Source organism: Mesoplodon mirus, assembly GCF_964341445.2.
Source record: "Mesoplodon mirus genome assembly, chromosome: 9".
Taxonomy (NCBI): Eukaryota; Metazoa; Chordata; class Mammalia; order Artiodactyla; family Ziphiidae; genus Mesoplodon; species Mesoplodon mirus.
The window spans coordinates 15,509,815-15,537,363 of NC_138985.1; the positions used below are offsets into that span (position 1 = coordinate 15,509,815).

Genomic DNA, 27,549 nt, shown 5'->3' on the forward strand with positions numbered 1-27,549 from the left:
CATTTCTTCATACTTTGCTATATACGTGTGTACCTATAAACATATGGTATCGTTCTGAAGATTTTATTTAACTTTACATGGATGTGCCATACAGCATATCATTTTACACACTGCATATGTAACTTAACATTATCACTGAGATGCATTATACGTTCACTTTCTCTGGATAGTATTTCATTTGTATAGTTGTATATATTTCATTTTTAATATATACTCGTATTTATTCATTCCTGCTCATTTATTTATTCACTCCTGAAGATGAGTAAATTCTGGTATTTCCAAATTTTGCTTTTACTACTAACAATATTGCAGAGAATATTTTTCTTGGTATAAGTATACTTATACTAAGTATAGTATAAGAAAAAGTTCTTAGGTTGTATATCCTGAAGGCATATATAACTAAGTGAATATAAAAATATCAAGGCAGGGCTTCCCTGGTGGCGCAGTGGTTAGGAGTCCGCCTGCCAATGCAGGGGACACGGGTTCGTGCCCCGGTCCGGGAGAATCCCACATGCTGCGGAGTGGCTGGGCCCATGAGCCATGGCCGCTGAGACTGTGCGTCCAGAGCCTATGCTCCGCAACGGGAGAGGCCACAACGGTGGGAGGCCCGCATACCAGAAAAAAAAAAAAACAAACAAGGCATAATTATATGGTCTAACAATTTAAACACTTCTCAATCTTTTTATTTAACTTGAAGTAAGACAAGAAATATATGTCAAAAAGCAAAATCGAGAAAGAAGCACACAAGTGGGGAAAAATCTATGCAAAAGTATGCAGTGTTACGGGACAGGTTCTGACGAATCTCAAAATGGACCAGATTAACTTCTTTAGAACAGAAAGCCCTTCTACTGCCCTTTAGTAAATCCAAGATTGCAGATTAAAGTAACAATGTGAAGCCATTTTTATTCAATTTAGTACTTTAGTATTTATAAGAATACTCAATGCTAATAATGAGTGTGAGGTGAAACAGCAGCCTCACATACCACCTGTAGGGGTACAAACCTGAACAACTGGGGAAAGCAATTTACCTGTATACATAAAGCCTTTAAGCAGTTCAAACCTTTTAAGCCAGTAATTTAAGGAAATAATCAGGAATACAGGCAATGATATATGCATAAAATATGATCATCTCAGCATAATATCTGATCATAAAACTCAAAGATCTCAATTTTCAAGATTAGTGTGATTAAATAAATCATAGCAGATCTATAAAATGGATTATTATGTAGCCAGTGCACTTGAAATTTACAGAAAACATTTAATGACAGGTAAACAAAACAGTTTTTTATACACACACACACATACACAATTATGTCAGCTGTTTAAAATGCATCAAGAGGACTTCCCCGGTGGCACAGCAGTTAAGAATCCGCCTGCCATTGCAGGGGAAACAGGTTCGAGCCCTGGTCCGGGAAGATCCCACATGCCGTGGAGCAATTAAGCCCGTGCACCACAACTACTGAGCCTGCGCTCTAGAGCCCGTGAGCCACAACTACTGAGCCCACACACCACAACTACTGAAGCCAGTGCGCCCTAGAGCCTGTGCTCTGCATCACGAGAAGCCACCGCAATGAGAAGCCCGCACACTGCAGCGAAGACCCAATGCAGCCAATTAATTAATTAATTAATTAAATTAAAAGGTGCACCAAGAGAAGAAACTTTCTCAAAGGTTTATTTTCCCAAATGTCCAAAGTGCACATATAAAGGATTTGGAAGCACACACCATGCTTTTTTTTTTTTTTTTCTTTTCTTTTTAAACAGAGTCTGACAGCCCCTTCCTTGGCTTTACTGAGAAGCAGGCTCAATGACCCTGCACTACTCTCACACCACAGCTGCCTAGACCAGAGAAGAATGAGCACTTGACCGAAAGGTAGCCCAATATTCACCTACCAAAGACCTATGAATCCATAGCTTGGGGCAAAAGTTGAGATGGGCAGGTGATTTGTCTGATTTTGGAAAACTGATTAAGGGTCTGAGGCAGTGAGTGGTGTGAGCTGAATTTAAAGCTCACGGAATAAGGAAACCAAAGGCTGGATGGAAATCACTGAGGCAATGTCATGCAGATCCAGAACCAAAGTCACCAGTCTTGGTTCCTGACACACCAGCTTTAAAGAGTTTGAGCCTTGGGCTTCCTCTGAGTCTTCTGTGATAATGATGCCTTCTTTGCAAGAGCTGGTTTGAGGAGTATCACTTCCTAGCCCATAAAGAGACCCACCTAAAAACAGAAGTATTCTTCACACACTTATCATGTCAGATATTTACTATACCTATCAGCACAGATGCCAATTTATTTTTAAGAGAATGATATATAAACATTAACTATAACATTAGAGAAACAGCTAGGAAGGAAGAAAAACACTTTATGGATGTTTTACACCCAAGAAAGTTGAAGAATGTATCTTTTATAAATCTCAATACTGAAATTATAAAAGTAGACTGCATTAAAGTATGAAATAATCTTGGATCTATATTATATAATCCATTATTAGCAGAAGAAATGTATTCAAAGAGTACTTTTAACAACTCAAGTGCTCTGGCTGACTGCTTCAATTTAAGACATATACATCAAGTTTTAGAAACTTTATAGTAAACTGTGAAAATGCAACAAATGTAAATGATATATACATTACTAAAAACCAACTTTTCTTCAATCACAGACTACTTATATGGGAAACACATGACAAGTAATTATACCTCTATATTTGTACTCAAAACGTTCTATCAAATAAGGTGACTTTCTTGGTTGCAAACTTATCCACATAATAGTTAATGATTAAAACTGTCATAAAATCTAAATACCTAATCTTAACTTTCAGAATCCAGATGAAACCATTATACCAAATTATTTTTGAGAACACCATATGATTCTTAAAATACTAAAGTTCAACTCTCAATTTATTCCCCCATGTACATGGATCCATTCTAGAAATTCCTCATGGCATTTGCTATCTTTATTCAGAAAAAATAAGTTGCATATCTGACAGACTCATTCTCTTTGAATTTTCTAATGTTTCTGTTTTTTAAAATAACATTTGTCCACAATGAACAAAAACATCCACACACCCCCAAACAAATTCAAAATCTACACAAGTCTGTGAATTATAAAGCATAAGTTCAGCTGACTCTCAAAAGGTAGCCACTAGGAAGCCTCTGTTTAGAGTTTCATATAAACACTCTTTGTATACTTCTTAGATTAGAGCTTAAGCTATTTCAGATGTGACTGCTAAAACTAAAATGGGCTACATTTGTTGATTGATAACTTTTCAGGAAGTTTGTTCTGAAATTATACTAAGCATCACTATGTGCACAGTATAAGTTACTGTGGAGCTCATTACTTATTCTCTGCTCTGAAAGTTTTTAATAGCTTTTGGCAAAAAGCAATAAAATTCAACTTGACATATAAAATGCAATCATCCAAAGCAAAGTTAAAATGATCTACCACAAAGGCTTACCTTTAAGACAAACGGCAGAGTGGAAGAAACCCAGAACCCATTATTTTATACTTAAACTTATAACTAAACAAGCCAAAATAACCATATTGTTTTTATCTAATGGTAAAATGCTTAAAGACTACTTTCTCTAATTAATTTCCGCTTCCCAAAGATTTTTCCATTCCCAGATACCTAAATGCAGGCCATAGGGTTGGCATTCCATAAATACTTGTTGAATGAATTTACACATTTCATAAGAACCAGATGTCATAACTAACTTAAGTAAGCCCAACCAACAAATGATACTATGATGAAAGCAGAAGTTATAGAACATTTATGCTATATTTAATCACATTTTGTAGGTACCTGTCAGTAAATATTAATGTGACGGATAGTTTCCTAAGATCAGAATTCCCTTCTAAGGGCAGTGAAAAATGTGTTGTATGTGCATATAGATTAGGAGAGCTGAGATTATATACAAATAGCAATGGCTATAAACTTGCTCAGAATTTGCAACCATCTTTTACTTACTTCTAACAAAGGAATTTCATCATGAACTTTACCAGATGAAAATGTCCATAAAAACATTATTATAAGGTCACATTCAACTTGACCTGAATAATCATATCATCACAAGAAGCAATCCACTGTAAAAATTCTTACTAAATACACAGAAGATTCATTCTCACTAATTACAGTTTTTGATCACTTTCCAGGCAGCGCATGTTTCCATGCAAGAAAACATCAAATAGTTTTTTCTCAAAATGCACTACTAAAACAAGGTTCCAGATTAACATCAGAAGTTAACTATATAATACTAAGTGGGTAGGCATTATATATGTGTGTACATACATGTGAATGTATAAAACATAATGAGTGCTTACTTCGTGGAAGGCACTGTTTTAAATACTTTATTAATAAGGTTATGGGAGGCTTCATGAATGTGGCAAAGACCGGATAAGTCTTGAAAAATGCTTACAAAATGGATAAATGGAAAAAATCCAGGAGGATCACCTCCAGGACTTTGCTTCTAGAAGTATGGACTGGACTGTGGGTAGCAGCCAAGGCATCCCCTCTGAGCTTGTGAGGAATGCAGAAACTCAGGCCCCGTCCCAGACCTACTGAATGAGAACCCGTGTTTTAAAAGATGCCAACTTATTTCTATGTGTACTAAAGTTTAAGTTTAAGAAGAGCTGCTTTAGGAAAATGAGGTGAGCACATACGGAGCAGCAAAAACATACAACTGTGGAAAAAACCAACTTCGGAGCAGGAATGTAAAGGATAAGAGAGAATGTAATGCGAGAAATACTTTGGAAATTACTGTGGTTTTTTTGATCTTTTGCATGTACATGAATAAGGGGAAAGAGGCAGACAGGGTACCTCAGTGTCATCTAGATACAAATGGATGAATACAAGTGGTGTACTCTCCAGACGTCACATGGCAAGACTGTAACCCTGGCGGCCACAAGGGACCCAGTGGCCTAGAAGCAAACTGCAGAGTCACCTCTATCCTGATCTCCTCTTTGGGCCAAAGTTTCAGGGGTGAATGGTACGTGAGAGAGGATGAGGAGATGGCTAAAGGCAGAGGGGCCTATTTGGGATGCGGGAGAAGAAAGTCGCCTAGGCAGCAACACAACCACGCAGCCCGGCGGAGACGTGCAGTTCTGCCCAGAGAACACCTGAGCTCATCTCCCCCAGCACCGTGGCACCACCCCAGAACCGATGCAACTCAGAACCCGCAACGTGCTTGAGGTGGCTGGAGAAAGCAGCGCGCTCAGGGGGCTAAGAGCCCGGCTACCACGTGCTGGCTCTGCAGCAAAGAGCCGCCTGGGGAGGAGCGAGATCAGGAGGCCCACAGCCTCCACGAGGACCAAGGAGGGCCACGACAGTGAAACAGATGCTCCCGGCTATGATCAAAACGAGACATCACGGACCAACAAGGATGTCCACACTTAAGCAGTGGGTGCCAGTAGACAAGAAAGCAGCTGGCTGCCAGGGTCACGGGCACGATGCGAGTAGACGAGGATCCCCAGGAGACCCTCCCCACCGTGCTCGCACATGGACGGGGACGGACACACACACACACACCCTTCTCAACCTAAGCAGAGATCACGTGAGCAAAGGGTGGAGGGAGGCAAAAAAACAGCACAGGAATAAATAAGTTCAGTGCTGCTGGATGATAAGTTCTTCCTGTTTTCTTCTTCTTAGCTCCCGGCACCACCAGTCCTTGACTTCTTATTTGTCTTCACACCGCATTAGTCAAAATCTCCATTGACTTTATTTTCTAAATATTTTAGTTATTTCCCTGCCTTAAGGCTGCCAGGGTTACAGTCTTGCCATGTGACGTCTGGAGAGTACACCACTTGTATTCATCCATTTGTATCTAGATGACACTGAGGTACCCCGTCTGCCTCTTTCCCCTTATTCATGTACATGCAAAAGATCAAAAAAACCACAGATTAAAAAAACCAAAAATTAAAAAAACTAAAATATTTAGAAAATAAAGTCAATGGAGATTTTGACTAATGCGGTGTGAAGACAAATAAGAGGTCAAGGACTGGTGGTGCCGGGAGCTAAGAAGAAGAAAACAGGAAGAAGGAGAAAGTGTAAATAAGTGGGTGAGAGATGATGCCTTCATTTTGGAACACCATGTTAGGTAAATGAGAAATAAACCTGCCCTCCACCCTCCACCTGCAAGACTGAAAGGAAAACTGCAGCCAGTCCAGGGTGCCCAGGATTCACACAGGCCACGTGTTGGTTAATATATGCTCACAAAAAAAATTACAAGAGGATACAATCTACTTACCATGAGATACAGTCAAGACCCTACAAGTAGCTGAACAACAAGATTTTTTTTTCAAAAAATCAATTTGCAAAGAGACTGTGAAGTAAGTGTAGTACTAATCAAAGTTACTTTTTAAAGAAGATAGAAAATACAATAAACTATTTTTAAAAGATTAGAAATAGTTTCTAGAAATAAAAATGTCACATTAAAAATAAAGACTCAATTATGTTAAAAGGCACATTAGTTGATTACTGAAGAGAGAAAGTAAATTAGGAGATATCTAAGTAGCACACAAAAAATAGGGAGATATAAAGCAGGAGAGAGGAGAGAGGTTGAGAGAGAGAGAAGTTAGAATGAGAAGCCCAAACTCATTATAAAAGAAACTCCAGTGGAGAGAGAAAAGTCACAAGATACTATCTCTTTAAAAAAATATATTGATGCATGTTCCATGAGTGTCTGTGATATTTCCCAATACTTCTGTACCACTGGAAAAGTCCACAATTTTAAAATAAAAAGCAGTTTAAAGACTGAATGGAAGGTGAAAAGGATGGGAATGCAGCCTAATATTTTGAAAAGTTTAGATGACAAAATGTAGGATGAAAAATTATTTAAGGAGGGTAAGAACATTTTTGTCTGGATTTTATTACTTTTAATGCTGGGCATGTCTTGAGAATGCTTACGGAGCAGGACACAGGAGTCTTTAAAGAAGCGTGAAGATGGTAGAGAGAATCACGGAGGATGGGAAGGTCCTGAGGGTAAGAAGGGATGAAGGAGTGGGGGTGAGTACGGAGCGCTGGCCTAGAGTCGGGGGGGGGGGGCACCTTCTCATCAGTTCCAGCAACTCAACTGACCGGCATCACCGCTTTGTACTGTCACAACACATCTCTTGCAGGCATGTCTTGACCTGGTTGCTGATGACACTGATGTGCTCAGTTTGTGAAAACTCAGTAGATCAATTTTCAAACTGCATAGAAATATGTTATGCTTCAAAAGATTAGCTTCAGAACTACCGATCAGAAGGCAGTTTTCTTCTAACTCCTATTATATTATATTAATTTTAAATGTGGTTTCCTTAGAGGTTGCATGCTTCTTAAATACATGAAACACTATCAAATAAAAGGCATGTGCCCAAGCAAGAAAAAATATAATGTACATTAGATAAATATATTACCATAACAAAACAAAACAAAAAGAATCTGGAGGGTACCTTAGAAAGGCAAGGTAAACAGAGGAATTCCAGGTAATTCAAGGCTAAGTCTTAAGTGACTCCTTTGAAAAATTATTAAAAGGCATAAATACTGTCACAGATTCAATGCTTGTTTCTATTTCAAGGTTATGACCACTTTTCAAGAGATGTTGCTTCTCTTTTAAAAGTAAATTCATTGTAATTCTGGAGTTTTATTAGTAATCTCTTTGAGTTATCGGTACAGGGAGTTTCAGAAAAGTTTTAAAATTTGTAGGAAATAATCATAAACTCCCCTGATAAATGGCACATTCATTTGAGTCAACTCAAAGTTTCGTAATTTATATCAACAGCTGTGTTTTATTTTCAAGAAAGATAAAAGGAAAGTTTGCAGGAAATTACTGCATTTATTCTAAAAATGGGTAATAAAATGGAGAGAAATTACTTTTAAATCATTTGTAAAGTTTTCTAATTACTCAAAATTCATGCTCTATAGAATTCTTAACCTAGCACAGATATTTACCTGGTCTATTCCCAGTGGGGAGTCTGTTAACAGAAATCCAAGCCCCAGAAGGAAGCTGTGGTGGGGTCAGAAACTAGTAATTACAATTGATTTTATACTTCTTGAAATCTTTGCTATGTGCATACCCTCTGCTAAGAAGAGCCAACTAAAGGATTTAATGTCTATGACCATAAATGGATCTACCCACAAGGAGGCAGGGAGGGAGGGCTGATCGCAAAGAGTCTCTAAAGTATTCATAATAACAGCTTATATTTAATAAAAACTTGAGCCATGTACAACTGCTCTAAGTACTGTAGATACATTAGCTTACCTTGTCCCCAGCCCTATAGGGTGGGTGCATTTATTATCTTGAATTTATAGAAAACTGAGGCTTAGAGAACTGGATAACTTGCCCAAGGTCTTAAGGACAACATTTTACAGCCCAAGTTCCTTATACGTGGAAAAAAGTAAGAAAACTAAACTACAGATGGCAAAGTCTCCTCTAGATTGCAGGTTTCTGTATAATACAGAGCTTACAGCCAATCAGGATCCAAAAGTCTGCTCAGAAATACATGAAGGGGTTTCCCTGGCGGTCCAGTGGTTAAGACTCCGCGCTCCCACTGCAGGAGGTGCGGGTTGGATCCCTGGTCGGGGAGCTAAGATCCCGCATGCCGCGAGGCACAGCCAAAAAAAAAAAAAAGAGAGAAATACATGATGGCAATGGACAGATCCTTAACTGCTGTGATTTCTGAGAGGCATGCTACCTGCACCCTCATCCCACAAGAGCAACAATGCACGCTCCGATATTACAGCTCATGTCCCCGGGTATCTGTTTATACCACTTCTTCCCCATTTTCCCTTATAAGGAGTTATCTTTATGTACACATTTTCTTTCCCTAAGTAGACTGTAAATTCTCCTAAGGATTTAGTAAACTTAAGGCATAACTGGATAACAAAAACATGAAAGGCACTTTACTAATGCCACCAATGGTAATTCTCACCACACAAGGACAGGCAAGGACCTCCCTGGTCGGGCAGTGGTTAAGAATCCGCCTGCCAACGCAGGGGACAAGGGTTCGAGCCCTGGTCCGGGAAGATGCCACATGCCGCGGAGCAACTAAGCCTGTGCGCCACAACTACTGAGCCTGCGCTCTAGAGCCCACAAGCCACAACTACTGAGCCTGCGTGCCACAGCTACTGAGGCCCGTGTGCCTGGAGCCCGTGCTCCGCAACAAGAGAAGCCACCGCCATGAGAAGCCCGCGCACTGCAATGAAGAGTAGCCCCAGCTCGCCGCAACTAGAGAAAGCCTGCGCACAGCAGCGAAGACCCAACGCAACCAAAAATAAAAATACATTAAATAAATTTAAAAAACAAAATTAAGAAAAGACTATTACTCAAAATGAATCATTTGATTAGTCACTCATTTAATTAACATTTATGAAAAGACTAGTATGTGCCACCTCATTAGGTGATAAACAAGTTGGACAGGATTCGTGGTCTGACGAGCCAATCCCCATGGAGAGATGCAACAGACAATAAAAAAGTAAACGCACAAGATGATTTCAAAACAGTCTAATTTGGAAGGGAGCGCAAAGAAGACTAATTTAGACTGGACGGTCAGGAAAAACTTCACTGAAGAGGAGGCAAACAAAGGAAAGTCTTCTTCGTTCACACTAATCCTCAAGTGAAATACCATGAGCTCAATAAGAAACACCAGAAACTGGTGGTTTTGCGATTACCATAACAGTCACATAAAGTATAAGGGACCAAAGAATATAAAATTACCATCATTATGCATTCCCTGAAGTTACAGATGAGGTATCAGTGAGGGTATCTGGAAGTAGGGTGTTGCCACAACACACACTAAAAACGTGGAAATGGCTTTAGAATTACGCAATGGGTAGAAGCTGAAAGAATTTTGAGGGCCATGATAGAAAAAGCCTAGATTGCCTTGACACGCTGTTAAAAACACAGATGTTAACGGCTCCCCTGGTGAGAGCTCAAAAGAAAGTGAGGAACATGGCAGAGAAAACTAAATACGGTCATGAACAGACTGTTGATAGATATGTGGACTTTACATGTGCTGCTGGTGAGGACTTGGATGGAAAGGAGGAACATATTATTAGAAACTAGAGGAAAGAGGATCCTTGTTATTTTGTGGCAAAGCATAAGTGAATTATGTCCTGCAGTTATGTGGAAAGCAGAACTTGTAAACTATAAATTTGAATATTTAGACAAGGAGATTTCCAAGCAAATTCTTCTGTTGTGGCCTGATTTTTTCTTACCCGTTATAGTAAAATGGGAGAGGAAAAGATAAATTAAAAGAGTACATAATGCGGTGGTGGTGGTGTGATGAATTGGGAGAGTGGGATAGACATGTATACACTAATATGTATAAAATAGATAACTAATAAGAACCTGCTGTATAAAAAGTAAAACTCAAAAAAAAAGGTACAAAATGAAAGAATGCTGTCAGATCACCATCACACAGGCAAGAAACAGGCTGTTAACATTACTCCGCTGCAAACATGTGCTACGTTTGATTGAAAAGGAAAAGTCCAGAGGCCAGAAAGTCAAGCAGAGTCACCAAGGTTATCTGTAGGCCTTGAAACCTAAAGTAGTTTGGCACGTGCATGGGACTGAATACTCACGCCTTTTTCTTTCCACTTTCTCCCTTTCTGAACGGGAGTGACTATAACGGGTATTCTATGCCTGCTCTATCACTGTGCCCTCCTACTGTATTCTAGGAGCAGGTAATGTGTTTTCTAGCTTCACAGGTTCACAGAAAGAAATTTGGTCCCAGTATGGATTATATGGAGAATCTCACCCATACCAGAGTTAGATTCTGAGATCTGAATGAGATTTTGGATGTTGAGTTGATGCTGTAAGGGGATGAGACGTTGGGAGATGTTGGGACAGGATAAGTGCATTTTCCATGAGGGCAGACTAAAGTAGACAGAATAACAGCCCCCAAAGATGCCCATGCCCCCCGTCCCTGTGAGCACGTTATCCTACATGGCAAAGGAACTTTGCGGATATGATTCAGATAAGGATCCTGAGATGAGTCTGTTATCCTGGATTATCTGGGTGTGCCCAACGTAATGACAAAGGCCCTTAGAAGTGAAGGAGGGAGACAGGAGAGTAATGCTACGTGAGAAACACACCACTAGCCATTGCTAGCTTTGCAGATGAAGAAGAGGCCAGGAGCCAATGAAAGCAGGTAGCCTCCAGACCAGGGGTCCCCAACCCCCAGGCCACAGACCAAGAGAACGGTCTGAGGCCTGTCAGGAACCCGGCCACACAGCAGGAGATGAGCAGCAGGCAAGCGAGGGAAGCTCCACCTGCCGCTCCCCAATGATCACATTACCGCCTGAATCACCTCCTCGCCGCCCCGCAATGCCCGTGGAAAAACTGTCTTCCACAAAACTGGTCCCTGGTTCCAAAGAGGTTGGGGACCGCTACTCTAGACAGAGGTTGGAAAAAGCAAATATACGGATTCTCTTCTACAACCTGCAAAAGAAAAGCGGTCCGGCTGACACCTTGATTTTAGCTTGGTGTAACCTTCTGACCTACAGAAATGTAAAGTTAATAAAGTGTGCATCGTTTTAAGCCACTAAGTTATGGTAATGAACATTCGTTTTAAAATTATTTTTGCCCCATTTCTGTTAAGATTTTTAACCCTATTTCTGTTAAAGTTTTTTTTTTTTTAAAATACATTTATTTATTTATTTTTAGCTGTGTTGGGTCTTCGTTTCTGTGCAAGGGCTTTCTCTAGTTGCGGCGAGTGGGGGCCACTCTTCATCGCGGTGCACGGGCCTCTCACTATCGCGCCCTCTCGTTGTGGAGCACAGGCTCTAGACGCGCAGGCTCAGTAGTTGTGGCTCACGGGTCCAGTTGCTCCGCGGCATGTGGGATCTTCCCAGACCAGGGCTCGAACCCGTGTCCCCTGCATCGGCAGGCAGATTCTCAACCACTGCGCCACCAGGGAAGCCCTCTGTTAAAGTTTTTAATTAGTATTTAACAAATCATGACAGAGAGCAGCCTAAGCGCTACAGGATTAGGTGCAGTTGACCTTTAGCTCATTCAGCTCAAATGCCATCCGGGATCTGAGCTTCACCAATGTCACGCTCCGGGAAGTCCGACATTGGGTAACTGCGTGCCAGAACGTGTGACCAAGAGATTTATGTGTCCTAGAAATGTGACAGATACATCAGGTCCTCCCATGTGAATCTGTGGTATCTTGAATTTTCCAAGGCAGAGAGAAATGCATAAGAAAATACAAATTAAGATCGTGGTTGCACACTCAATTTTTGTCTTAAAAATTACAGTGATCTTTTTCAGGTTTAAATAACATCTTCGACTAAATCCTATAATGTAGGTACTGTATTTCCTATCATTGATAAGTTAACAAGATTCATGCTCTTTATAGCTAAGAGGTCGAAAATAAAGAGTAAAAAAAAAACCTGAGATCTATCCTTACCAAAAGAAATGATTTTAAGGACTAACACTGCACCATAACACTATAACAACACAGAAGACCTTCCTCCCACTCAATGGACAATGAATATCCACTGTCATTTTCTTGAATTTATCTAACCTGTCAAATAAATATAACGACTGTGAAAAGTTCTTATAAATATGAAAAAAATTCTTAAACCAAACAACTTACTTTTAGATACTGTGCGCTTACTTTGGTTGTCATTTACTTTTACTGTTCCCTTTTTGTTTACATTCCCATCAATACTGAAAATGGCAAAGTATAAGGTTTATATTCTAGGTAAACCCTAATCCTACACAAGATATTAACATAATTAAGAACTAAATGTGCTCATGACAAAAGGAAAGGGTTGTTACGACGACCTACAAAGATCCTGCCCCTGAAGTCTCACACTAGTGCGGGAAGCAGGCGGGGCATAAAGCTAAATCACACTAGAAACCAGAGTGCAAATGTGCTCTGCCATATGCCAACTACTCCTGTTTGGAGAAGAACGGTGCCCTGAGGAAAAGAGTATGAGGCCAGAGGGAAGCCAGGTCTAGAAGAAAGTTTTTATTCTGCAGGCAATGGAGAAGTCAAGAATGGTTTTCCGAGCAAGGCATTAGCATGATACCTACTGCAGGCTAGAGGCAAAGACCAGAAGCAGGAAAGTCTACTGGAACTAGGCTGCCAGAGGCAGAGGAGAACTCGAACTATAAAAGTGAGAAGGAAAAACAAAAGATACAGAAAAATCAGCACCTGCAAAACATGTTAACACCACCTGTGGCTTCTAGTAAAGTAATGCTAATACAAAGTAGGTGAGGGAGAGAGAAGCACAAAACCCCTGTAGAAATACCATATCCATTCACTCACTTAAGGAAAGGGGCCTTCTGACATCTAAGATCCTGAGCCAACTCTAAGTTAACGGCTAAAGCTATGCAAAATCAAAAGTTCTGCAATGCCAGAATTTCTCAACTGGGGAAGTCACAGGGCAAGTTTAAAGAAAGCCAAAAAGATGAACGGTTTAGTTTCTCAAATAGCTGGTGGGTGGTAGCAATGTAAAAATATTCACCAAGCAGAAGAGATCCAGTCCCTCACCTCAATTTAAGAAGTTAAAGAGATAAAGGGTATGGATTTGTATTTGTTTGTTTGTTTGTGGGGATGAGTTCAGTGGAGGGAAGGATAATGCGAGGAGTGAAGGAGAATACAAGCTCAAAACTTCAAAGTGAAGGGACTTCCCTGGTGGCGCAGTGGTTAAGAATCCGCCTGCCAATGCAGGGCACATGGGTTCGAGCCCCGGTCCGGGAAGATCCCACATGCCGCGGAGCACCTAAGCCCCTGCGCCACAACTACTGAGCCTGCGGTCTAGAGCCCGCGAGCCATAACTACTGAGCCCACTTGCCACAACTACTGAAGCCTGCATACCTAGAGCCCGTGCTTGGCAATGAGAAGCCACTGCAGTGAGAAGCCTGCGCACCACGACGAAGAGTAGTCCCCGTTTGCCGCAACTAGAGAAAGCCCACGCATAGCAACGAAGACCCAATGCAACCATAAATAAATAAATTAATTAAATAAATTTCAAAAACTAAAAAAAGAAACTCCAGAGTGAAATAATTTAAGAACAATTAATTCATAAAAATTTTACTTGTATGTACTCTACCCTCATATATCTTTGAAAATTATCGTAAGATATTTAATAAGTACCCATATGTACAGTACAACGTAGTCTCACTGAAACAACAACCTAGGCCTAATTCTATACCCTTAAAAGGATAAGTTGTAACATCCTCAAAGATATAACAATAAATGATGCTTTCTCTTGAGACAATCAGCCATATACAATGGAAAGAAAACTTTAATTATTAAAATAAGTTTCATTATTTAGGATTATTGTTCTAATACTAAAGCCTGAAAGCTAAATCTTTAGAACCACTCAAACCCTGACCTGATTTCCTTTAGGTCAAGGATTAGACTAGGTCCTCTCTTTTTTTTGAAGGCCTAATTCACTGCTCCTAATAAGGATAGTGAAATACCTCTGAGTTTAAAAAAAAAAAAAAATATATATATATATATATATATATACACACACACAATATATATATACATATATAGTATATATACACATATATGTATAAAATAGACATCCAGTGCCCAAATCTTTGTGTCTTATACCCGAATCTCTCAACCCAAATGTCTAAAATGACAACACATGCCTTAAGAAAAATGAAATACAATGAACTATTTACTATACCATCTTAAATGTGCTGTATACCTTAAATGAAAAAAAAATCATTTGATTAGAAAAACAAAATAAGTGAAGAGGAGGAAAATCTGATGTAAACAGAATTGACATTGGTTATAGGTTACCTAGAGACCATTTCACATTTCTAACTGATTCAGCTGCCATGTTTTACAAGGACTGATTTCACTTAGCTCCTTACACGTATAACTTTAAACCTCCAAAAAGGAACCCAAGGTCAACCCTCCACTGCTAAAGTCAAACTACGAAAAAGAAAAATGTTTTCAAACATTCCAAGAATAAGCCAACATTCTGTTTATAGGAACTAGAATGCTGGAATTCTGGGCAAAAGGGTAGAGCAGAATGGGAGTAAGACAGACAAAGAGGAGGAGTGCTGGGCCAACAAGACAGGGATGCTGTGACGGGGATTTCTACAGAGAAAAGGTGTAGGGAACAGCAAGAGACTAAAGCTAGAAAAGAGAGCTGAAGAAATTCAGTTACCTGAAGATTTTGAAATCACTGTGAAAGTTTTCTAATGTTATTGGTATGGAGAAACAAAAATTCCCTAACTTGTGAAAATCGCAACTCTGCTACACCTTTCTCACGGCTCTCACTATAGTTCGTGGTAGAGATGCAACTTTGGGTTCTATGTTACACATTGAAGTACATTTAATTGTTAGTCTAGAACAGTGATTCTCAGCCAAGATTAAATTTTGCTCCCAGGGGACGTTTGGGGGATATCTGGAGACTCTTCTGGGTCACGAGTGGAGGGGGGCTGTTCCTGGCATCTAAAAGGTGGGTGCCAAAGATTCTGCTCAACATCCTACAATGCACAAGACAGCCCGCACAACAAACAATTATTCCACCCAAAACGTCAACAGTGCTCAAGTTGAGAAACACTGATCTCTTATGAATATAAGCAAAAGCCAACTTGTCGGACCTTGATCCTAGTCCATCTCTCTCTAACAGACATCTATTTAAAGCATAAAACAACACCAGAGGACTCATTTCCCAATGCTTTAAATATGGTGGATGGCTGACTCAAACTCAGAGTCACACAATACACTGAAATAATATAACAGAGCAGGAGTGCCGAAACTGCAGGAAAAGAACTTTTCAACCCGTTTTCCATTTTTGTCGCAAGCACATGGAATTCAAAAGAGGAGGACCTACACGTTTCCATACAAAGGTGTGTCTCTTCTGTGCTCAATACACTAAAATACACTGACTTCCTCAAAAGACAATATTTCTCATTAATGTAAAAACCTAAGTAAACAGTATTAACTGAGAAAGATTTACGTTGGGGCGCGGGGGTGCAGAAAACCACCAGGTCTTTAAAATGCAAAGTTATTTCACAGTTACTTGCAGAATGACTCAGATCATTATTACTTTTAGTCATGCCAAGTTTGCTGCTTCTAAGCCTACTAGTAATGGAGAAAAAACCCACCATTTTTCCTGCAGTCATTAAACCAATGAAACAGAAGCTTACCGAAAACAGGTTTGTGTGATAGTATTTCTATTTTATTGTAACCGTTACAAAAATAAAAGCAGTCGCTGGGAGTGCAAATAAAGATTCTGAGAAATCTTTCACCTACTTCACTGCCTACAGGGTGTGTGTTTGGGGGGTATGGGGATGCAAACAAAAGAAAACCCTAACTCACACATCAACAAATCTTAAGCTGCGAGTATTTTCCTAATGCATCCCTTAATCAAAATCCTGGCTTACTCTTTTTACGTTCCCTCCCTTCAAACAACTGCAAAAGACCTCCACAGAGCGTTTCACCAGGAGAACAATACTAAGAACAAATAAGAGCCTTGCGTGTACCTGGCAAATCTCATTCATCTGAAGCCGTAGCAGCAGAGAAGAGAATCCTGTTGTCCAATGTGACCCACTCACATCTTTCACATCGGTTTTCACCGCTCGAGTATCTTTCTGAATTCAGTGTTACCTAACTTTGATGGTTTCCATGTCCCCACCGTAATAAAAATCCAGCGTCCAGCATAGCCTACTTCCTTACGCAAGATAAATATCATCAGTGCTCCCCTAACACTTACTGAGTCGCCACAGGAAGTTCAACGGAAAGACACAATTCAACCCTACGGAGACCCCACAAAAGGTGCACTGATTTCACAAAACGTGGCACTCGTGACATGAAGAAACCACAACCGCGATACGACACCTTGTAGGAAGGGTTTTCGCGCGGGGGAGGGGTGGAGGGTGGGATGTGCTTTTATTTCCTTGTAGCCAGTGCCCTTTCATCTTCACAAAGCTGAGCTAACTTCAGAGAAAATCCTCGCGACCCGCTCCTCGGCTCCTGGCGGGGTCCACACCGAGGCACGCGAGTGAAGCCCCTGCCCCGCCGCGGGCGAGTTCCCCCCGGCCAAGGGAACAGAGAGGAAGGGGACCGGGGAGAGGGGCACCCGCCTCGGCTCTGCGCCGCGCCGCACAAGCTCGCGCTCCGAAAGCATCCTCGGGCGCTACAAGACGCGCCCTCCGCGCTTCGGCACGTCCCCTCCGGGCTTCCCAATGCCGAGGAGCCCGCGGCCAGCACACCCGCCAGACTCCCTGGCCCCAGACCCGCCGGGGGCCCCCGCCCGCCAACCCGGCCCGGCCGCCCTTACCGAGCAGCAACAGCTTGACCTCGCGCGCCGCCTTCTCGCCATCCTCGCGGAGGTTCCGGTCGATCATCTTACTCCGCTCCACCGCCGCCTTGTCCTCGGCGCTCAGCGTACAGCCCATTGTGCCAGGAGCGAGAGCTGGCCGCCGCTCCCTTCAAGTCCGGCGCGCTGCCTCGAAACACAGGTGAATTCTTTCTTCCTGGATGCGGGCGTTCGAATTCCTCCCGACGCCGCCACGCCACCCCCACCCACACCCACTTCCGAAACGGACCTAGGGAAGCGCTGTCTGCAAACGAGCTAGCAGCACCGCGCGGCTCTTGCCTACAGCCGGGCTCCGCGCCTCGCCTCCCTCCGCGGCCCCGAAGTCTTGCGTTTCCAGGCTCTGGGTACAGCTACCGGTGGCCTCCTGCTGGTGGCCGCGCCGCAACCTCTAGAAGCCCGGCGCTGCTCGGCGTCCGCGCGCCGCCGCGGCCCCGCCCCTGCTCGCCCCTCCCGCCGCCCGGCGACCACTCCCAGAGCGCGCGCCCGAGCACGAGCCCTCGGACATCAACCCCTCGGACGGGTGCGCGCGCCCACGCTGCCGCGGACACCGGCGCCCCACAGCCCCAGCGGGCCGGCCGCCGCGCGCGCCCTTTTGGAGCGCCCCCGGAAGGCCAAACGTCGCGGCGAGCCCCCCTACCTTGCTTCCTCCGCGAGAGTGTGATAATTTCTTCCCGTTTACTCACACCCAGGGATGTGTTCGGACCTGCCCCTTAGGGGTGCGGGTGGGAGAGCTGCCAAAGTTGGAAACCGAAAAAAGCCAGTCCTGGGCGTTTGAGCATGCCCAGCTCGGGCAGGCGCGCAAGGGTTTTCCAAATGTAAACGCGTGTCAGCTGGCCTTCAGGAGTGAGGGAAATAGAGGGAGCTGGGGCCGGGAATGGAACCGTGGAGAAAGCAGTGAGGGTAAAGTGGGGAACCGAAAAGTCTGGGGAGGATAGGAGGTCAACTTTCTTCCGCTTTTTTCTTTTTCCCTTCTCTCCTCCCTCCTTCCATCCACTCTCACGTCCCTTTCCACAAGCAAAGAACATTTTGAAGGATTTCCTCAAACCTGAGAAAATGTAAGATAAAGGATCAAAGAGCATATTTTTTTCTCCTATCCATGCAATTTTATGTGCCGTAAGTTTTATTCAGAAAGTCTTTTCCATACTGTGTCCATTCATGCCACTTTCAAAATTATCCACAAAATGTCCAAGGATTGCCAAAATGATGAGATACTCTACAGAATTAAAAGTTATATTATAGAATAATATTTAATGATAGAGGAGAGATATTTATATTTTAAATGAAATAGAATTTTTAAAGCAGTGTGAAAAGTACGATAATTTTTTTCTTAAATAACAGATATATGTTGATAAGGTATTTGAAAGAACGCCACTTAACATTAGAAGAGACCATAATCGTCACTTAGCCCAACCTCTCCATACTACGCACATTTCACAGCTGCTACCTATTCCCTCCTGCCACAGATTCAGACATATTCCTGGCTTACATGTTTTCATTGGCTGAGAATTCAGAAACGCAGAAGCATCAAAGTGTACTGCTAGATTGCCCTCGGATATTTCTTACTTGCATTAAACAAAATCAACCCTTAAAGGATTGAAACAATAGAAACGTTTTACTTTTTCTACAGTACCAGGGTAATTATATTTTCGAATGGATAAGCTTTAAAAAAGAGCATATTTTTAAGTAAGACCAAACAACACACCCACACAAACAAATCTCCACACCTTAACTGACCTCCTCTGGGGCGACATGGAAGCTTCCAGGCCAAGTTCTGAACCAATATTTATGACCATGTTAGTAAATCATAAGCCACTGGGCATGTCATTCCTTATTGCAGGCCTTGGCTTCCTCACCCATGAAATGAGATGGAGTTGATCCAGACCATCCTCCATCCTTCCAGCTCTACCTGGTCTGGGGGAAATAACTTCTGTGGCCCTTGTTGGCATTTCACCCAGCACAGTATGAATGAGCATAGGGTCTGGTCTCTCCCTGTCACTTGTACGACTACACTTTTCCCTTATAGACATCGCAGGAAATGTTGACTGATTATAAGATGGGGTTGGTAGCAAAGAAAAACATCTTCTTTGATGTGTTCAAAAATTAGGAAATTGCTCTGATGGAAACCAAAGAGCAACCATCTGGAAGTCTTATTTTCTAAAAAAACATTCGTAAAAACTGGGCTTGAGTTTTCCAAGAAGGTAAGCCTGAGCTGATGCTACAGGAAGAACAGCCTTAGAGTGGGTCTCCTAAGCAAGGCCTGTGGGCTAGCAGAGGTTGCCAGTTTCCTCCTTACTGGACATGCCCTTTCCTGTTCTCCTGCAATAGTCAAACCTGCTGGGCTCAAGAGCTGCAATTTCAAGAACTGCCTCAACTTTTCCTATGGCCTTTTGTAATATACCAACAAAAAGGAACAAGCTTTAAATTGTATTTAATCACCTCCTACCCTCTTTGTATTTCTTGGCAGTCTAAATGCTGATGTTCATCAGAAATTCTGGAATTAAACTTGACAGAGTGAGCTTTCAACATAGTGTTTACATATTACCACTTTGGATTATCTGTGAGTCTTTCCTATAAGCTTTCACGCCATATGGAGTATGGGACCACCAATTGCAAGAAAAGAGCAAGCAATCATGACTGAGTACTAGTGGAGATGACTACAAAACTTGTTTTGGAGAAAAGAAAGCTGAACAGAATGATAACACATTACCCCTCTCATTTGTCAAGTAGGTGAGGAGTTAAAATACAATGTATGGATGAATAAGAACTGAAAATTAGCTTTATTATGAAGCTAAACTTCTGAGAGGATGCGGAATAATGGAGTGAGCAGTTTGAGGGGAAATTCCAAGAGGAGAAAGTTTTGAAAAAACTTTAGAAGGAAGCCATGAGTGGGGATTGATGGGGAGTTTCCAGGACTTTGTGTTGGTCAACTCAGGCTGCCACAACAAATACCATAGGCTGGGTGACTTAAACAATAGGAATTTATTTCTCACAGTTCTGGATGCTGAGAAGTCCAAGATCAAAGTATGAGCCAATTTAGTTTCCCGGTGAGGACTCTCCTCCTGGCTTTCAGATGGCTACCTTCTCGATGTGCTCTCACTGTGTGGAGAGAAAGAGCTCTAATCTCTCTCACTCTTCTTATAAGGACACTAATCCCATCATGGGGGCCCCACCGTCATAACCTCATCCAAACCTAATTACCTGCCAAAGGCCCCACCTCCAAATTCCATCATACTGGAGTGAGGGCTTCAACAAATGAATGGGGTTGGGAGGGGGGCACAAACATTCACTTCATAACAGGGTGTATTTTAAGAGGAATAACCAGCTAAAAGGGTTAAAAGCAAAGTACATGATGGAAATAACAGTTGTTTTATCATCAAAATGTAGTTTGGTTGTAAAGAATGATGGGAAGTATGGCACAAAGTTGAAAGAGAGCTTTAAATGTTAAGGTGAAGAGGTGGATTTTTTTTACAACAGGCACTAAGTGTTCCCTACATTCTCCTGAGCTGGGTAATAGGTGTAAAAAAAAAAAGCTTTTACCCAACAGAACAAGTGGTGTTACCAGCAAGTGGATTGTGTTAATAGTCCAGATATGAGGTGGTGAGAATCATTCAAATAATTAACAATTTACATAATTATGATGTTGAAAGATATGATTCAACAACCTTGTTAAGCAGGTGGAAAAAATAGTATTAACTCATCTATTTTATAGAGAGTGAAATTGATATACAGATGTTGAAGCAATCTACCTCAGAGTACTGTTTTCCCTTCTGGACATGATATGTTTTAAGCAACTATATTGAGATATAATTCACGTACCATATTATTTATCCATTGAAAGTATAAAATTCAATGGTTTCTAGTATATTCACAGAGTTGTGTGACCATCACAACAATCAATTCTCGAACATTATCATTACCTGCAAAAGAAACCCCATACCCTATAGCCATTATTCCCCCAATCTTTCCACCTTCCCTGCTACGCCCAGTCCTAGGCAACCAATAACCTACTTTCTGTCTCTATAGATTTACGCATTCTGGACATTTTATATAAAAGGAACCACGTATGTGGTCTTTTGTCTATGCCTTCTTTCACTTAGCGTAGAATTTTCAAGGTTCCTCCATGTTGTGGCACATATAGTACTTTGTTTCTTTTTGTTGCTGAATAATACTGAGCATCATATGTTAAGGAAGTTAGAGACATATGTTACAAGACAAAGTGAGACACATTCAGCTGAGAGCATCTAGGTCTTAAAGTAACTCCAAACCATGTCATAAGGAATAATTGAAGCAACTAGGGATATTTAATGCAGGAATGAGAAGATACAAAGTGACGTGATAGCTATTTATAAATGGTTGAAGAGATATCATAAATCAGAGGGAATAGACATCTTCTGTCTGGATTCAAGGTGGTGGATTTAAGACCTATTGGAAGAAAGCTATAGCCAACAAATTTTACCTTGAAGTGAAAAAAAAAAAAGTGTACAATTTCCCCCGAAGGAAATAGGGAACCTCAGAAACTCGTTTATTCTTGACTAAGTTGTAAAACTCTAGACTGGATGATCATATATTGGGAAAGATCTAGAGATCGATGAACTTTTGGGATCCCTTACAACCTTGAGATTCTATATCAGTCAGAAGCCAAATGGGATTAGTGTGAGAAATGATATTAAAATCCAGAAACTCCTTCTGGTCTTCAACCCTTTTCTTACTCATCCTGCCATGAGATATACAAGCAGAAGTGGGAAAGGAGAGTTTACGTGAGACGTGTTGGCTTGGTGTATTGATGGATTAGTGTGGGGATAAGGATGAACCAGAGAAGAGAGAGTCAGGACAACCAGACGTGTACACACACACACAGAGACAACCGATGGGCAGTGTGTGTCTTTGGCTAAGTTGGGAGCAGATGTAACATGCGGACACCTTTCCATTGTCTACATTGAGGGTTTTGCTCTCTAAGTAAGAAGGAGAGAGTCTGGTTTGGGGAGAGCCTATAAATAATTGGAGAATAGCGGGGCTAGCATGGCATCCGTACCTGTCTATAGTTAGAAAGGCCCCAAACCAAAACCATTTTTATTAGAGATGTTGTGAGATTCTGGGCAAAGGTTGAAATACAAAAGCTCATTGAATTATTACTGAAAGACTTTAAAAGACAAGCAGCACCCTTTGGTTTGCAAGTTACAACACTGTGGGGCAGAGATAACATAAAGGCCATCATCTCTGCATGGAGCATACCACCACCCAGGCACCAGCATGCTGGTGGACTGAAAACATACAGAGACAGCCCTTGAGTATGGACACTTACATGCTCCTGATGGACACTGCACCCCTGGCAATGCTCAGTCTCCCTCATTTAGCTTCACAGACAGCAGCCATGACAGAAGAGAACTGGAAAAGAAGAGGAAAAACATGTAAAGTATTAGGCAGTGACTTCAACCATCAGACTGGTTTGCGAGCTCATGTGAATATGATGCCAATTTCCTGCTGAAGCAGGTAAATCTTGAAGTCATTGTCCATGAGGCCAGGGGGCATTGAGGAATATAACAGTACCTAAGTAAAGGAGGGAGATGTTTAAGGAAAAAAAAAAAAGGTAATATATTATTTCAAACGCATCAAAAATACTCCCAGGGACAAGTATAAACAAAAGAGAAATGGAAATAGTATTATGGTAGAAGAAGCTCTAAGCAGGTAATCAAATAACCTTGGAGCAATTCAAAGCTCTATTTTCAACTGCATATCTGTCTTTGAAAGTCCCTTAACTTATATAAACTGCAATATCCCTACCTATAAAAGTGTGTTGAATTAGATCATCGGCAAGATCCCAATAATTCTGAATTCCTTTGAGTCTGTCATTTCAACAGTAGATGGTTGGTACAGATGAACTGGTTTGCAGGGCAGAAATTGAGATACAGATGTAGAGAACAAATGTATGGACACCAAAGGGGGAAAGCCGTGGGCAGTGGGGGGGGGTGAAGAATTGGGCGATTGGGATTGACATGTGTACACTGATGTGTATAAAATTGATGACTAATAAGAACCTGCTGTATAAAAAAAGTGCCTTCTTGATAAAATGTTTAAAATAAAAAAATGTTTAAAAACCACTTTGCTCTATGTATTTATTAAGAACTTTGGGAAAAAAAAGAAAAAAAAACAGTAGATGGTTGGCAAATATACCAAAGAACTTTGATATACTGCTGTGAATGGAAGCCATACCATGTAAAATTAAGGAGTAATTAAGTGCTGAGCATGCAGAGATTAATGAGGAAATTTTCTAGAATTTTTAACCATGGAAAGTGGTAGACACATGGGATGGTAGACGGAGAAGTGGGTTTGGGATTTGTTGTTGTTTCATTTAAGCCATGACTCTTCTTCCCAAGTATTAGGCAGGGGTAGAAAAGGAAATTGTTATTATGCTAAGGAAAGAACATGGCTGCCTCACTCTCTGACCTCTACCTCTGATTTTTCCATCTCACACCCTCTGAAACCTCATCACCATCAATTCTTCAATCCACAGAGATCTTCCATCCATTGACCATATGCCTTTTCCCTGTCCCTCATGCCCTGTCATGTGATAATCTCTCTCCTTAAGCAACTTATGCATCTTGTACCAGGATAATCATTCTTTTGCAGATACCCTCAAAACATCCCCACCATTGTATTCAACAGAAAAACCTCAAATTTGGTTAAATCAACTCTTGGCCTATCTGTGTCTGAACCTGTACAACTGAGCTTGACCGGAGGAAAACACAGTACTCAGCAATTCTATCCTTCCATTTGCTCAGGCCAGAAAGCTGGCATCCTCTTTGATTCCTCCCTTTCCCTCAACCCCTTGAGGAAATCCTGTTCACTCTGCCTTCAGATATATTCAGAATTTGGCCAAATATCACCATCCATTGATATATCCTAGTTTGAGATATTGATGGAATATCACAATAGCCTGCTGTCTTGTCCCTCTGTCTGCACCATTATCCCCTCCTATTTTCTATCTGGCAACCAGAGTCATCCTTTTAGAACTGTCACCCCTTGACTAAGAACTACATATCCATTTACTTTCCATCTTACTTAGAGAAAAACCCCACCTAAAGTTCTTACGATGACATACAAGGATTTACCTGGTTTACCAAGTTCACTTCTTTCACCCTAAATATTACTTCCTACCATTCTCCTTGCTCTCAGTGGTTCAGCCTCACTGACCTGCACGCTCTTCTTTGAACTTGCCCGACATGCTTGTCATGGGACCTTTGTACTTATGTTCTCCCTGCCTGGAACACTCTTCCTCCAGATAGCTGCTTGGCTGACTCTGTTACAACATCTCAGTTAAATGCCACCTTATCAGGGACGTATATTGCTTAACCACCCACATGTCACCCTTCATTCCCTTACTATGCGCTGCCATTTCTTTATAACTCTTATCATATCACACACTTATTTTTGTGATTTGTTTACTGCCTGTCTTCGCTCGCTTGAACATAAATTCAAACGAGCGGAGAATTTGTCTCTTTTGTTTACTGTTTTATCTCCAATCGCTAGCACAGTCAATACCCATATTAAATAAATAAAGGGAAGGAGCTGGATTTAGAATATAAATCTAGTCTTCCATACCATTCATTCATTCATTCAACAATATTAATTAAAGACCTGACATGAGTCAGGCCCTGTTCTTAGCACTGGAAATGAGGGGGTGAATAAGACTTACTTTGTTGGGATGCAGCAGTGGTAGAAGAGAGATGTTAAATAAGCAGGTAAGTGGATCCATTAAACAGGATACAATTAAAAATAGTTGTAAGTGCTATGAAGATAAAGAGTTTTACAAAAAGAGTGTACCAGTTCACGTCTTCTGAGAAGCAAACCCCAAGACAGAATTAGACGTGCAAGAGGTTTATTGGGGGAAATGCCTGTGAAGGATAGATGAGAGCAGGGAGAGATGGGGGGGACCTTCCAAGGGGACGAAGCTCTGACACCTGGGGGAGGAGAGGAGGAAAGAAGAATTGGCTAAGGAAGAGTCTCAGACTCTGGTACAACTCTGAGAAAGTCTTGGCCAGGCCAATCGGGCTCCCTTCCCTGACTCCTGAGGAAATACTGCTCATTAGACGGGTCCTGCCTTGGGCAGAAACGGCCTGGGTCTAGTACCCCCATGATGCTCAGTGGTGGACTCTGGGCAGCCTCAGATGTGAACACTGACGTGGATCTAAAGACGGGGCAGTTGGAGGCGGTCAGCCAACTACACTCCCCTAAAGTGGGATCGTAGTGAAACGCTTTCATGGCTACGACAGGGAGTTACTCTGAGGGAAGAATTGCTTTCAACTGAGGATTCAGGGAGATCAGGCTGAGGAGGGGACACTTTTGAACTGAGAATTGGAGGAGAAGAAGGAACCAGATGTGGGGGCAGAGGATTCCAATCTCTCTCATTGCAAAGTGCCGGTGCCAAGTCCCCAGGATAGAACTGAGGTTGGCCTAATCAGGGAACCCGCAGGTTGGTCTGGCTGAAGCGTAATAGTGAAGAAGAGGGTGGTGGGAATGAGAAAGGAGAGGGCTGCCAGGGAGGCGGGGCAGACCCTGTAGAGCCGGGCAGGCCATCCTCAGGTGCTCAGAATTTATTCTAACTTTATGCTAAATTGGAAGGTGTAAGCCTCAGTTTCTTCTACAAAACTGGATATCTCAGCAGATGCGTTTGCATGATTAAATAACATCAAGTGTAACACAGTTCCTGGCACATCATGTGCTCCTAATTATAGCACTTTTTCTTTCTGCTTTGTCAGATCCAAGAGTTTAAGTATGTTACTTTTACGCAAAATAGGAGAGAGAAGAGATTAAGGTGAAGAGGACAACTAAGGGCACTGAGGGCCAAGATGAAGGGTTTGGATAAGATCCAGAGAGGAGAAATTACGTAATAGTCAAATTGATGATATACTATCTATTTGTATCGTGATGGACAACGCTAAAAATTTTGAATGTTTTTGGGATTCCTAGTTGCCTTCTCTTTTCCTGGTTCTTAAACATCCTGCTTCTCTTTGTGAGGGAATAAGCCTAAGATAAGGTCATGTCTTTTTTTTTTTTTTTTTCTCCCATTTATTTGTTTGACCTTGCCAAAATTTCAAAACGCTGTTCCAAAAAAGGATCAAGCAAACCTTGGGCCGAGCTTGAAGCATAAGCTAACTTCTCAGGGAAAGAGCTACCTGGCTTTATTAAAGTCTATGTGTTTATTTACTACACTGGATTTAAAAAAATAGGTATATTGACACCTTCCCCGCCGTTTATGCTTCCTGCTGGCTCAGCTGTTCTTCTGTAGCTCTCTCTTTAAACTGGGAAACTGGCATGTGTGTCTCTTGTTCAGCTCAGCAGGAACTGCAACAGAAGGGCTGATAAGGACTGGAATTAGGATTCAGGCCAAGGGAATTCAGGGAAGCACTTTCTGCTTTTCTGTCCTAATTACCAGTATTGGCAATATTATTCCAGATCATGGTAGTAAGGAGGTTAGCAAGCATTTGTTGACTATCAACACCTTATTAGTCTATGTATGGATTAGGGGCTAAAAGGGACAGAATTATGTTTTATATTCAGTTATTAAGAAATGAATTCTTTGTAAGAGTTCAGGGTCACTGAATGGGGAAAAAAAACCCCGTATGAGGAACTTCAAGGCATGAAATTTTCAAGGTTTTCCTTGAAAAAGAACCACAGTCCTAAACCACTAATTGACTATTTTACTCAACCACAGGAAAATAGAGAGTCAATCAGTCAAATGCTGAAGAGCAGACCTTAAATCTTCTATGAGAATAGCGACTGGGGTAAAATGTATGTATTGGCAGAAAATCTCTGGTCACCCCGCCCTGGGCCTGGCCTATCCTTGCGCCCTCTATTCCCAGCTCACTTGTACTCTACCCTTAACACCCAGTTAGAGCAATTCAATAACTCAGGAACATGGCATGGGTGCTGGTACATACATTGGTTTCCGCCTGGGATCCATGCTCTCCTTGCATATCCTGCTTCTAATTCCCGTGGGGTGAGCAGACAGAGGCCTGGCCTCGGAGGAGCTTCTCTCTGCCCTTTGATGCGCTCTGGGTAGGTGCATGGGCTCAAGGCCTGCCTGGGGTACACTGTTTTTCACAAGCATGCTGAGTGTGTTGGCCCACAAATGTTTCATATGTGTTGACTGGGAAGTGCTGCTTAGCCCTCAGGCTTCAGCCACAAGTTCACCCTCATCCTTTTACCAAAGCTCTGCTTCAGACACCTGGTGCTGCACAGCTGCCGACAGAGTGGTGCTCTGATTCACAATGTG

The 27,549-nt window shown here is 41.8% G+C and overlaps 1 protein-coding gene across 2 annotated transcripts in view; it reads right to left on the reverse strand.

Moving 5' to 3' along the window:
- The window catches only part of GNAI1 (G protein subunit alpha i1), a 90,913-nt gene extending 72,878 nt beyond the window's left edge, over window positions 1-18,035 (reverse strand). Inside the window, exons 1-2 of one of the 2 annotated variants that reach the window (XM_082631641.1) lie at window positions 17,914-18,035; window positions 17,238-17,402 (exon numbers count right to left, since the gene is read on the reverse strand). In XM_082631641.1, the coding sequence (XP_082487767.1) occupies window positions 17,238-17,355 (118 nt within the window). In that variant the 5' untranslated portion in view covers window positions 17,356-17,402; window positions 17,914-18,035. Of the gene's footprint in view, window positions 1-17,237; window positions 17,403-17,505; window positions 17,807-17,913 lie in introns of those variants that run through there. The other variant, XM_082631642.1, reaches the window with a different exon arrangement.
- Between the last annotated feature and the right edge of the window lie 9,514 nt (window positions 18,036-27,549).